Here is a 14699-nt window from a genome sequence, read left to right on the forward strand (position 1 = left end):
TTCATCTCATTATTGTGCACACAAAAATGTGATATGCCCTAGACAGAGAAATTTACGCGCATAAGTAGAAGAATGAAGCTTAACTCTTTTCAGAAGCTTTTGTGATTAATTGGGTATTCATTGATATTTTTCTTCCTTTGATGATTGTGTTGGTGATTTTAGGCTCTTTTTGTTGGTTATATTTAACATGTAAATAAGAAAAACCAATGGATAGACTGAGAAAAGAACAGGAAGAAATCATATGCTTATTCTTCTTTTTGCCATGAAAATGCATCGTACATATAAGTTACAGAAGTAATTTGCTTGTGATTTTGTTGTCACCTCCATCATGGTTTATGATACTGTAGCTTCAGCTGCATCACTATTTATTCAGAAGTAGTATACTGTTTAGTGCCTTATGAGGTTTATATGGCACTTCATATGTGGAAATTCCTTACATATCATACAATATGAACACAATTATAACACTATGACTCATTTTGACACTCACAAAAGTTGCAGCAATTCATGAACCACAACATCAATCTCTTCCTCTCTTTTCTTGATCATAACATTACTCATTTCCCTCACTTTTTTCCTAACAAAATCCCCACTTTTCTCTACCACAACCTTTCTAATTGTTTGTGCTATCTCTTCTCTTTCAATTTCTCCATTCTCACTTCTCTTCACCTCTATCCCCACACCAACATGTTCTACTAATCTTGCATTCACAGGTTGATCAAGATTCATTGGCAAACCTATTATTGGTACCCCAAATTTCATACTTTCCATCACTGAACTCCATCCACAATGACTCACAAACCCTCCAACTTTTGAATCTCTCAAAATTCTCCCTTGTGGTATCCATCCTTCTACTACTTTTCCTCTCTCTTTTACCCTTTCAAGGAATCTTTCAGGCAGTGAATCTTCCAACTTAATCTCTTCTCCTTTTGGAAACCTTATAACCCAAATGAAATTCACTCCACTAAGTTCTAACCCTTTTGCTATTTCCTCCCTTTCTTGTTTCGTAAGAAAATACTCACTTCCAAAAGAAACAAAAACGGTTGAGAAACGTTTCTTCTTTTCTAACCATTCTTTGACTTCATTCATGTTGGAATTATCTTCTTGTTCTTGTTCTTCAACAAGAGGACCGGTGGGGATGATGTTCTTCATCATTTTCCCGCTGAGATAATCAATGTATTCACCTTCGATTTCGCGATACGTTTTCGCCAAAATGAAACGGGATGATCTCTCCCAACTTTCGATAAACCTATCGATATCCTTTCTCTCATTAGAAGAGGACCTCAGCACATCAAGACTCTTATTTTTGAAGTACTCTCCAGGACAGATTTCCGGGAAAAGGTTTTCCATATCTGTGTTTTGGATAACAAAGGCAGCCATAGAGATAGAACTACAAAGGAAAAAGACAGAAGGGATATTGAGGTTTAAAGCTTGAATTGGAGCCCATGGCTGGATAAAATCATAGATAAGCAAGTCCGGTTTAAGAATTTCCAAGATTTTGAGAAAGCTAGGACTTGAATTGTCAAAGGCTTTTTTAAGAGTAGGCATTAAATGGGGAGGAAGGCCTTTTGTGGTATGAAAATGAGGAGGTAAGGAAGGTAAAGATGGAAGATGGAGTTCAATGAGTTGGATTGAGAGAGAGTAGTTTGGAGATAGTGTTTTTTTGATGAAATTAAGGTTTATAGGAGTAGAACAGAAGCAGATGTGGAAGTTTTTTTTGGAGAGTCTCTTGGCTAGTTCTAAGAATGGAGATATATGTCCATGAGCTAGCCATGGAAACATCAACACTCTAATTTTTTCTTCTCTTGTGATCTTCTCCATATCTGCATATGTTTCTGAGTGCTTTGCCTATAATTTTGTTTTTTTTGGTAAGTTGTAGTGTTTCTCTTTGCTTTGAGTTTATATAGTGAGAGGAGAGGATCAACACTCCAAGACTCTTATCCTAGGCAGAAGGTTGCTAAAACTGTCTCTCTTAGATCAGATTTTGAGATGCATCTCCTCCCTCCGCAGCTGATATAGATAATAATGTAACTAATAAATATTTTACATTGCTTAGTTAAATAATATATACTTTTATCATATCGGTGATAATAATAAAAGTTATTTTTAATCCTTAACTTTTAGTCTAAACTTTTAGTTCAATTGGTTGCTTCACATAGTAAATGGTTGAGTGTTGAATCCTAGTAATTCTACTTACGGATGGAATTTCAACACATGTTAGGATGAGCATGTGTTGTATACATTTCAAGCTCATGAGAGATGTGTAAAATATAATACTAAAAGCTATTCTTTGAACCTTAACTTATTAGTTGAATTGTTTCATGGGGATATCATTCAATTAATTATTTTTTGCCATTAATAGATATTGAACCTAAATAAATATCTTTATAGAATATGAGACAAATTATCTCTAATGCTGATAGCTAGAAGCAATTTTATCCTAATGTTGGTGAGTTGAAGTTTTTTAGATCATATCACTAAAAAAACATGGATACGTTGTTTCAGATTCTATTCCAGTTACATATTAGTTGGTTCAAAATAAATTTGAAGATGAAATGCCTCTAAACTCGAGGATATATATATGGGTTTAAAAAAAATATATATATCCAACATGTGTAGAATATAAGATATTTAAAAAAAATGCATGTGCATATACATATTTTTGATTTGTTATCAATGAGTAATAACATGATGTATATATACGATGGAGATAATAAGAGTGATGGCTAATGAAAGAGTTTTGTTAATATTTAAAGGGGATAAAGATCAAATTTAATTCTAACGTTTTAATAGAGTGCATATTTTGCTTTAACGTATGAAATTGTATAAATTTAACACCTAACGGTTCTAAGCAAGATCAATTTTCCAGCCATACGTTATCAAATATAAGAAAAAACTGAGTTGACTGGTATTTAACTGTCACTTCAAAGCTTCCAAATATCAACTGTCAAATTACCTAAAATATTTATTGTATTATTAATATAGTTAAAAATGTACAAAACTGCTTTAATTTTTTAATAAATTTGTTTTGAAAGTCAGATGTGATCGTTAAATAATAGTCAATCTATTCTTTTCAAATTTTTGATTGTGTATGACTAAAATTGATATTACTTAGAAACATTAAGATTAAATTTGTAATAATTTATACGTTAAAGATTAGGATTATATCTACACTAACCCCTACACTTAGCTTGAAATATTAAAGTTAAATTTGGTTCTTTTTCCTAAAGTTAAATTTGGTTATTTTTCCTATCTAAAATTAATCTAACTTAAGAAGGAAAAGTTTGAGGAAAGGATTAGTGTAAAAAATGAGGTAGAAAATTGCATGCGTGGAGGAAGGGAAAGAAATATAGATAGATAGGTGTCTCAATTTTAATTTTTGACATCAATAATATTACATACATTATCGATCTAACAGATTATGTATATCCTAGCTTGACTCCTAAGTTGGCATTAAATGTTACAAGGCCAAGAGTTTATATGGTTTCAATTTTATCTAGAAAAATGCTACAAGGCCAAAAGTTCAAATGAAAATAATAAACTACTTTTATCATATAACAAACTCATCCCTTAAAATTAGGAGTCATTATTATTTTATTATATATTATTATTTATTTTTTATATAAATAATACATACATCTCTTTTTAGAGAGTTGTATAAAAAGACTTTGTTACCCTTTAGTTATTGATTCCAGTATTTATTTATTTTTTATGGAAATATCAAAAAAATCTTATTAAGTGACAAAAAACTTATACAATGACCAAAGGACAACTCATACATCTAAGTCTAATTGTGCCACAGCAAGCTCGAAGATTGAGATTTATATAATCTCATTTTTACATTTAAAGACACTTGCCTAACAATTTGATCCTTACAAAAAAAATCATTATCAAAAGCAATTTTACATCTAGTCAACCACTCTCAATATACAGTTGGTGCAAAAGCAACTCTTCTAATAGAAGATTTAAGAGATTTTCTAGCAGGCTTTCTTGACAACCAACTTATAAGCCTTCTCCATGGTAGATTATTTGGTACATCATATTTATCACTAGTCTCAATCCAGACACCCCCACTAACGGAGAAATCAAAAAATAGATGGGGCACAGTGATTCCAGTATTTATTTATTTTATAATAAGTCCATTATTCTAATTAATCTTCATAAACTCATGTTTTGTAGCAGAAAAAAGTGACTTAATATGTATTGATCATATTAAATGACATATATTATGAAACAAAAACAATCTCTAGAAAGACATGTAATATGGAACGAGTGAATGAAGTATTATTAAAAAGGAAAAACATCAACATTTGTAAAACAAAAATTGTACACTGATTTGTTAAAAAAAAAATGTACACCAACTTCAGTTCTTTTCCTAGATGGATGGAAAACCAAAATATAAATTAAAGCAGTTCTTATGTATTTTTTGAAATTAATATACTATGAAAAGTTCCTATAAGATCAATGATTTGAATTTATATTCATTTCATTGCAGAAATGAAAAAAAACGGGTTAAGAGGGACTGTATTGTAATTTTATGCTGATAAGAGTATCTTTAATAAAGTGATATGACTCTTTAAATAGTCAAATTTAGCTATTTATTTAGAAAGTGGAACATTCCAATAAGGTGACATTACTCTCTAAAATACATAACTACTCATTTTTATTAGCTAAATTTGACTAGTTCTTTCGGCTAGCTATTTGTAATTTTTATTCATTCTTTTTCTTTCTTCTTTGTTTCTATTTTCTACTTTTCAATTTTTTTTCTTTAATTTTATTCACTTTTAATAATAAAATAATCAAATAAAAAGTCAAATAGCTAATATGGTTAGAGCAAAACATAAATTTAACTAGCTAAATTTTGGTTTACTAATATTTTATATTATTTTAGAGAATAATATAGCTAGTTAGTATCAGATATACTCTAATAAACTATAAGTAACTATTATCTTCAACTATCTTCTTGATTTACGTTGAATCCAAATTGAGATTCATGTTTTGTGTTTTTTTAAGAATTATGCAATTTAATTTTAAAAATGGCAGAGAATTAATAAAAGACTAATTTTTTTTTGCAAATCTTTTCTATTCAACTTACATGAAATTCAGAAAAGTGTGTTCTAGTTTGAAAATTTTCATGGATGAAGCATAATTTTTCTTTGATATATTAAATAGAATTAGAATACAAGGCTTAAACAATGAAATCTGTAGGACTAGTATGCCATTTCATCAGTCCTGACATAGAATAGAATGTCCTTGCAAGTTCATGAGCACTATTTGCAGAACGACTGCAAAAATGATATTAACATCATTAAACAAATGAATCAACCTATTACAATCATCAAGAACAAGGCCGTAATAAGACCTGAAGGCGGGTTGATTAAGATCTAAAACCACCACCTCTGCATCGGTTTCAACAAGAAAAACGTCCATACCCTTTCCGTTGAGCCAACTTAGAGATTCTCGAATGCTCATAGCTTCCCCTACACGAGGCAAGAAATCACCCCACACAAGTTTGGAAAAAGCTCCACAAAACTTATCGTTGAAGTCTCGTAACACCGCCCCGAAACCCAGCAGACCTGATCCCGAGATAATAGAGGCATCCACATTCAGTTTAAAGCGAGCTGGAGGAGGCCGTAACCAGCGAATTGCACCCTGAAAAGACCCTGTCCCACCTGGAACAACCTGGGCACAAACAAGCATCCCCTTTGATTGAGCATCCTGCCACCACTTTGATCTTCCAGAGAAACCGTAGTACCTGTAAATCTCCATGTTTGATTCACACAAAGGTGTATCTGTGCATCAATAAAATTATAGCTGGAATCCGTAATATCCACCATCCCCTCTTCAAGCCAAATAAGGACCAGACCCCACTTCTACCAACACAGCCCAAACACAACCTACCAGCATAGACCAACTTTCTTTTAACTGTATCCAAATGGCAGGAAGTTAAAAGAGTCTTTGAAAGAAAAATGATACTTGGTTTGTTGACCCGGACAAGATCCAAGAGAACCCGAACTGAACGTAGGTTGCCCAGCCCATAACAGTTCCAAGCCACAATACTCATGATGACGAGAATGTAAGATAAAAACGAAGACACAATATATAAAAAGCAAAACTTATCAAAGAGATGAGACAAAACTCAACTTGTCAAAGAGACTAGACCGGGTAAAGCATAGCTTATTTAGCAAGGTTTTGCTGCGGTTCCTTCTTTATTTTTTGATTTATTATAAATTTTTATTGTTTCTGCTTTTTTAATGGGTTATTCACGAACACACTTATCGATTCCTTTAATGGGTTAACAGAAACAATATTATATTAGCTGTTATATTAGCTGTTGAAATAGTTGAAAAAATCCTTTGATGGCAAATTGCCTTTATATACTCTATTCTCTATCTGTTTGTATAATCCAAAATTATAATATGATATAATTGTAGATAGTTTTTTAAAAGTGAATTTGTATATAAATTTTCTAATATCTATATATTTATATTTTTTTTTATAAACCTACACGTAAATAAGTGCACCTCTTTTTATGTTTCTTTAATTTAAATTATATATTAGTAGAATGAATGTATTCTAACAAATATATCTTATACCCCTAATTTATAAACCCTAGCCTTTAACATATATTAAAAATAGTGATTTACTTAGTTTGATATAATTCAAATTATTACTTGACATAATTGTAGATAATTTCTTAAAACTAAATTTTTATGTAAATTTCTCAAAATTAAGTTCCAACCCCAACCCAAATAAACTCATTAAAAATGTATATAGTTTTCTTAGGGTAAAATATAAAAATAAACCGTATAGTTTCACCAATTTACAAATGCAGTCTCATGGTTTAAAAATTTACAAACAGAAGTTTTGAGTTTGTAAAGTTTATAGTTAAAGGATATATGAGTCGATTTTCGATCAAACAATACTTATGGTTTAGTTAATTTGCAAGGTTTACATTTGCAAACTCCAAAAATCACAGACTTCTATTTATAATCTTTTAAACCATGAGACTGCATTTATAAATTGGTCAAACTATGAGGTTTATTTTGTAGTTTGACCATAGTTTAAACTGTCTTCTTAGATCCCTCCAGAATGAGTTGGAAGTGGTGCTAAGGCAAGAAGAGTTGCTGTGGTTTCAGAAATCAAGGAAGGCATGGATTACAGATGGAGATCGTAATACGAGGTATTTCCATCTTTCTACTGTTATCAGAAGGCAGAAGAATCGGATTGATGCTATCAAGGATCCTAATGGTAATTGGGTTTATGAAGATGAAGAAATCTGTCTCTTGGCCCTCAATTTCTATAAAGAGTTATTTAAAGAAGACCCGGTGGATTTGGATAGAACTCTGTCTAGGATTACGTTTCCTACGGTTTGTGAGGATAGGAGTATTGAAGCTTTTCACCCTATTGATCAGAAAGAGATTGGTCAGGCGGTTTTTAGCATTGGAACTACTAAAGCTCGTGGGGTTGATGGGCTCCCGGTCGGTTTTTATCATAATCATTGGGAAACTGTTAAAGAAGGAATTTACAGTTTTGTCAAAGGGGTTTTTAATGGGTCTGAGGATGTTAAACTAGTGAATAAAACTCTTCTGGTCCTGATTCCTAAAGTGGAGAAGCCTTCTTCTTTCTTACAAATGAGACCTATTAGTCTGTGTAATGTGATCTATAAGGTTATTACCAAAATTGTGGCTAATAGACTTTGGTGTATTCTTCCCGATATTATTAGCCAGAATCAAGGTAGTTTTGTCCCAGGGAGACACATGATGGATAATATTGTTATCGCTCAAGAGATGGTCCATTCGATGAAGATCAAAAAGGGTAAGCGTGGTATTGTGGCTCTGAAGCTGGATCTTGAGAAAGCTTATGATCGGATTAACTGGAGTTTTCTCCTTGATAGTCTGATGAGAGCTGGGATTGCGGATAATTGGAGGAAATTAATTGAGGTTTGTATTTCTTCTCTGGTTTTTCAAGTGTTGATTGATGGGGATTTGTCCGAGGAGTTTACTCCTTCCCGAGGTATCCGTCAAGGGGACCCTATGAGTCCGTTCTTATTTGTTATTGCTATGGAGAGGTTAACTCATCTTATCCAAGATGCTGTTAGCATTGGGAGGCTTCATCCGGTTTCCATTAATAAATTGTGTCCCCTGGTCTCTCATTTGTTCTTTGCTGATGATGTTATGATATTTGTTGAAGGATGTGAGGAGAAAATTGGTGTGATTATGGATATCATCAGTAACTTTTGCTCTGTTTCAGGTCAAAAGCTTAATATCCAAAAATCTAGAATGTTGTGCTCTAATAATATGGACCAAAGGGTATGTAAAAGGATGAGTGAGATTTCTGGTATTCCTCTTACCAAGGCTTTTGGTAACTATTTGGGGGTTCCTCTCCATAGTGATAGAGTTTCTAAAGCTTCTTTTAAAGAGATCTTCGATAGATCTAATAGTAAGTGTGCTAGTTGGAAAGCTAAATCTCTTTCTTTCGGACCGTCTTACCTTGATCCAATCGGTGAATTGTGCGGTTCCTAATCACATAATGCAAGCTTGTAGGTTGCCAAAGCCTGTTCTTAATGGTCTTGATAAAATTAATCGACGTTTCCTGTGGGGAGACTCAAAAGAGGGGAAAAAAATTCATCTTGTTCCGTGGGAAGAGGTTTGCCAACCTAAGAATAAGGGAGGATTGGGGATTAGACAAGCCAGGGACAATAATAAAATGTTGTTAATGAAGCTTCTTTGGAGGATGTGGCAATCCCCGGATGCTCTTTGGGTTCGGTTATTGTGTGAGAAATATAGAAAGGATAGGATTTTTGGGGGCCCAAAAGAGAGAGTTATTAATTGTTCTTTCTTATGGAAAGGAGTTAATGCTGTGTTTTCTGAGTTTTGCTCTAGGATTGGTTGGTCGGTGGGCAATGGTAGATCAATTAGTTTTTGGAATGACATCTGGCTTGGGAAGAAGTCTTTATTAGAAGTTTGTACTTCTCTACCGCCCCTGGAGAGTCGGAATTGGAGTATTGCTGATGTTGTGGACTCGGAGGGAGATTGGGTTTGGTCTAAATTTGATGCTTACCTTAATCTGGAGATGCTCCTGAAGATTCGAGGGGTTAAAGTTAGTGGTAAGGAGGAAGATGGGGATAGCCACTGTTGGTCCCTTACGAATAACGGTGCTTATTCTTGCAAATCTGATTTTGAGGCCTTCAATCTTAATTTGGATGCGTCCCCTTCAGTCGTTTGGAAGAATATTTGGGCCTTGAAAGTTCCTTATCGCATTAGGAGTTTCCTTTGGCTTGGTGCTAAGAATAGGTTGCTTACGGATGTTGAAAGGAAAAGACGCCATTTAGTGGAGGCGAATACTTGTAGTAGATGCAGAGTTCAGGCGAAAACCATCTGCCATGTTCTTAGGGATTGTGCGAAGAGTAAAAATGTGTGGAGGAAAGTGCTTTCGGTCCATTTGCTACCTGATTTCTTTGCCTATTCAGATCATGATTGGTTTATAGATGGTGTTAAAGGTTTGCTTTTACCTGAGCTGGAGCATGGTGCTATCCTCTTTTCCGTTATCTGTCACCAGCTTTGGCAGCGAAGGAATGCTGATATCTTTGGTGAAGGAGCTATTGTTATTCCTAACCTTCTTGATTACTTCTCTAAGAAAGTTAATACTATTATTAACAGCTTTAATGAGGATAATTTATCTAGTACTAGCCAGAGAACTGTTGAGCATCTTTTTGGATGGAGTAGACCGGGTGAAGGGTTGGTAAAGTTAAATACTGATGGCTCGTGTCTTGTGGACAGCAAAATTGCGGCTGGAGGGGTTTTGAGAGATGCTGGTGGTACTTGGGTGTCTGGCTTTGCTCAGAATCTAGGGATGGGTTCTTCCTTAACTGCTGAGCTCTGAGGGATCTTCTCTGGGCTTAGGCTCGCCAAAAATCTGGGTTTGAGAAGACTGATTGTGGAATCTGACAACCTTGAGGTGGTCAAAATGATTTCTGATAATAAGGCTATTGGTTTAGGTAGCCAAAACTTAATTAAAGAGATCAAAAGATTGTGTTCTTCCTTCGATACCATCAACTTTGGTCATGTATTCAGGGAGTAGAACAGGGTGGCAGACCGCCTTGCAGCTGAGAGCCATGCGAGGACGTTGGGAGTCTCAACTTTCTCTTCTCCTTCTGACTTCCTTTTTTCGTTGCTTTGAGACGATATGGTGGGGGTTAGTTTTCCTAGACTAATCCCGGGTTAGTTAGTGGTTTTTTCTTTTTTGTTTTTTCTTTCCCTTTCCTACAAAAAAAATTAAATATTAATCAAATGAATTGAGCTGAGCTGGATCTACCATGCTATTTTTATAAACTGTAAACCCAACCTAAATATAAATAGGTTTTAGTGGATCTGAGTTAGACCGGACCTGAAATAAAAAAAATTGGAATATCATAATTAACTACAACATTATAACTAAATCAGATTATCAAATTTAATTCCGAATACGTTATTATTTTTCATACATAACAAATAAAATATACTTTTATACTCTAATTTAAAACTTTTAAATTCTAATTTATAAATCCTAAACTTTAGAGAATATATCTAGATTTTTAATTTATAGACTTCAATTTTTAAAATTGATTAAAAATAATGATGTTATTAGTTTATACTACTGTTATCATATAACGACCCGGTCCGGAGTGGGTGGCGCCGGGGTAAGAAGGCCTGAGCAAGGAGCGGCCCTAAGGGATGGCGATGGGGACATGAATGAACTGAATCCCACATCGAAAATGGAGAGAGAGTGACTGGGGCTTATTAGTGAGATGAGAATCCAATACATGCAGACGCGTTTTAAAGCCGTGAGGCCCAAGGTGTTGGATTTGGGCAAGAGCGGACAATATCTACATGGTATTGGACCAGGGTGTTACATATCAGAACCGGACCGGACATCAAACCGGATTGGTAACTGGGTCACGGGTCACTTGGTCGGATCGAATGGCTCGGATTGGTCGAACCGGATGACGTAATAAATAAATAAATAATATATATATATATATATATATTAAATATATATTACTAATTTAAAATTATTTTTATACATTATATATATCCAAAATAAATTATAAACAACATTTGGTTTGTTATTTTTTGTTAATTTGAGTCTTAAATATATGACGAATAAATTAAGTTCAGAATAAATTGAAATATATCAACGTATTCTATGTCATGAGATCTTTTTAAAAATATATTATAAACTCAAAACGGACAAGTGATGAATGAGAAATTGATGCTCAAAGTGAACGACTTAAAATGGTTTGGAAGAAGATAAAAGGAAATTAAGCATTCACATCCCACATAGGAAAGAAATGAGAAACTTCACTAAGTAAATGATGTTTACAAGCTTTTAACTAATTATTAGGGAAAATGCTCTCTCACGCGCAGGGGGTGCAATCGATTAACTGTCGGGTTAGGGGCGCACCCGCACGACGTGGGCGACGCGAATGCCGCACCGTAATGAGGTCCCTTAACTTGGCCAGCGGTACAAAGCCCACCCCATTTTATTTCACAGCCCGCCAAAATTTTAAACAGCCTCACACCCCGCCTAGATTCTCCAGACCCGCCCAAAATTTTTTCGCCTCATTCAGAGACCCGAGGTCATCCCGGTTCCCGGCCGCACTGCCGGGTCCCAAGTCTCTCCGATTTTTTTAACTTTCAAAAAACTGGCCAGGTTCGGACCGGTTTCCTCGCCGGTTCGATTAGCCGGTCCGGTCCAAGCCTGCTAACATTGGTTTATACAGGATTTGTATGTAAATTTCCAAAAAAAAAATGCTGTAAGGACTGGGTTCGATATGCCAGCACCTCAACTACTTTTACTGTTGTGCTTCTTTTACCGTCTCAATAAACGGCGTATTTCACTTTTCACTGCACAACTGTTTCCTTTTTGCTTTCTCGTTTACCATCATCAACTTCTCCACCTCATTATGCATCTTCTCCAACCCTCTCCGATGATAGTTTGGCGAATGTTCCACTCACGCGCCGCTACTACCGGCGAGGTATTCTCACTGCACTTGACTTTTGCTTATCAGATAGTATTAAATCTCTCAAACATTTGAAGCTTTCACGAGCTATTAGTTTGTAATTTCGTTAGACGACACTAATGTTCCATGATCTTGTATATATCTGTGATATAGTAGAATTGAATTTCTGAGTTTTCTGAAATTCTATTTTTTCGATTTTGGATTTTGAATCTCTTCGTGTGAGGAGATGCTTCGCCATTCTATTGATCTTAGGAACACCTATCCAGCAACTGGTTTCTGCTGGTTCGTTATTACTAACACTTGTGTTTCCCTTTTCATTTCACCTCCTTCAGTTCAGCATTGACTAATCTAGCTTTTATGTAGTAATTCATGCTATAATTCATCTCACTCTTGTGCACAAAAAATATGATATGTGCTAGACAGATATTCACACGCATAAGAAGTAGAAGAATGAAGATTAACTATTTTCAGAATCTTTTTTTATCAATTGGGTATTTTGTCTTCTTTTGATGATTGTGTTTGTGATTTTAGGCTCTATTTGTTGGTTATATTTAACATGTAAATACGAAAAACCAATGGATAGACAGAGAAAAGAACAGGAAGAAATCATATGCCTATTCTTCTCTTTGGCATGACAATGCATCGTACATATAATATAAGTTACAGAAGTAATTTTTCTTGTGATTTTGTTGTCACCTCCATCATGGTTTATGATACTGCAGCTTCACCTGCACCACTATTTATTCAGAAGTAGTATACTGTTTAGTGCCTTATGAGGTTTATATGGCACTTCATATGTGGAAATTCCTTACCTATCATATAATACGAACACAATTATAACACTATAACTCATTTTGACACTCACAAAAGTTGTAGCAATTCATGAACCACAACATCAATATCTTCCTCGCTTTTCTTGATCATAACATTACTCATTTCCCTCACTTTTTTCCTAACAAAATCCCCACTTTTCTCTATCACAACCTTTCTAATTGTTTGTGCTATCTCTTCTCTTTCAATCTCTCCATTCTCACTTCTCTTCACCTCTATCCCCACACCAACATGTTTTACTAATCTTGCATTCACAGGTTGATCAAGATTCATTGGCAAACCTATAATTGGTACCCCGAACTTCATACTTTCCATCACTGAACTCCATCCACAATGACTCACAAACCCTCCAATTTTTGAATCTCTCAAAATTCTCCCCTGTGGAATCCATCCTTCCACTACTTTTCCTCTCTCTTTTACCCTTTCAAGGAATCTTTCAGGCAGTGAATCTTCCAACTTCGTCTCTTCTCCTTTTGGAAACCTTATAACCCAAATGAAATTCACTCCACTAAGTTCTAACCCTTCTGCTATTTCCTCCCTTTCTTGTTTTGTAAGAAAATACTCACTTCCAAAAGAAACAAAAACGGTTGAGAAACGTTTCTTCTTTGATAACCATTCTTTCACTTCATTGATGTTGTAGTCATCTTCTTGTTCTGGTTCTTCAACAAGAGGACCTGTAGGGATGATGCTCTTCATGAATTTCGTGCTGAGATAATCAATGTATTCCCCTTCGATTTCACGAAACGTTTTCGCCAAAACGAAACGGGATGATCTCTCCCAACTTTGGATAGAGCTACCTCTACCCTCACTCTCATTGGAAGTGGATTTGCGGACATGAAGAACCTTTCTTTTCATATACTCCTCAGGACATATTTCCGGGAAAAGGTTTTCATTATCCTGGTTTTGCGTAAGAAAGGCACGCATAGAGATAGAACTACAAAAGAAGAAGACAGAAGGGATATTGTAATTCAAAGCTAGAACTGGAGCCCATGGCTGGATAAAATCATAGATAAGCAAATCAGGTTTAAGAATTTCTAAGATTTTGAGAAAGCTAGGGCTTGAATTGTCAAAGGCTTTTTTAAGAGTAGGCATTAAATGAGGAGGAAGGCCTTTTGTGGTATGAAAATGTGGAGGTAAGGAAGGTAAAGCTGGAAGATGAAGTTCAATGAGTTGGATTGAGAGAAAGTAGTTAGGTGATAGTGTTTTTTTTATGGAATTAAGATTTATAGGAGTAGAACAGAAGTAGATGTAGAAGTTTCTTTTGGAAAGTCTCTTGGCTAGTTCTAAGAATGGAGATATATGTCCATGAGCTAGCCATGGAAACATCAACACTCTAATTTTTTCTTGTCTCTCCATATCTGCATATGTTTCTGAGTGCTTTTTCTTTTTCTTTGGTAAGTTGTAGTGTTGCTCTTTATTTGAGTTTATATAGTGTTAAAGAGGGTGTATATATAATAAATATAACTATATAAAAATAAATGGAAGAAGATATATTGTAAATATGAAGTGAGAGGAGAGGATCAACACTACAGGACTCTTTTCCTACGTTTGCTAGAACTGTCTGTTTCTCCTAGATTAGATGCATCTCCTCCCTCCGCGGCTGATATAGATAACATGGATGTAACTAATGGTTAAATATTTGAGATAATTCCAAAAATAACCTATGTGTTGATGGATGTGTGTGGTTTTTTTTTTTTTTTTTTTTTGTAAAAAGAGGAGAGGGGTACTTGCTCATTAGGAAAAGCAACGACGTTTAGGTTGTTGCTGTCTATTTGACCATTGGTGACCTCAAAAAAAATTCATTAATTGATGATATTTTAATCAATTTTAATTCTTAAACTTTTTAGTTTTGAGGTAATGTAAG

At 34.6% G+C, this 14699-nt stretch overlaps 2 protein-coding genes across 2 annotated transcripts; both read right to left on the reverse strand.

Annotated features, from left to right (window-relative positions):
• Positions 1-229: 229 nt before the first annotated feature.
• Positions 230-1947, reverse strand: LOC136205166 (beta-D-glucosyl crocetin beta-1,6-glucosyltransferase-like). The gene has a single exon (XM_065995657.1). It carries the CDS (start codon positions 1819-1821, stop codon positions 487-489), a length of 1335 nt encoding a protein of 444 aa, XP_065851729.1. The 5' UTR covers positions 1822-1947; the 3' UTR covers positions 230-486.
• A 10853-nt stretch (positions 1948-12800) lies between these two features.
• Positions 12801-14299, reverse strand: LOC136205396 (UDP-glucosyltransferase 29-like). Its single transcript, XM_065995963.1, has one exon. It carries the CDS (start codon positions 14189-14191, stop codon positions 12866-12868), a length of 1326 nt encoding a protein of 441 aa, XP_065852035.1. The 5' UTR covers positions 14192-14299; the 3' UTR covers positions 12801-12865.
• Between the last annotated feature and the right edge of the window lie 400 nt (positions 14300-14699).

Source organism: Euphorbia lathyris, chromosome 9, assembly GCF_963576675.1.
Source record: "Euphorbia lathyris chromosome 9, ddEupLath1.1, whole genome shotgun sequence".
NCBI classification, from domain to species: Eukaryota; Viridiplantae; Streptophyta; class Magnoliopsida; order Malpighiales; family Euphorbiaceae; genus Euphorbia; species Euphorbia lathyris.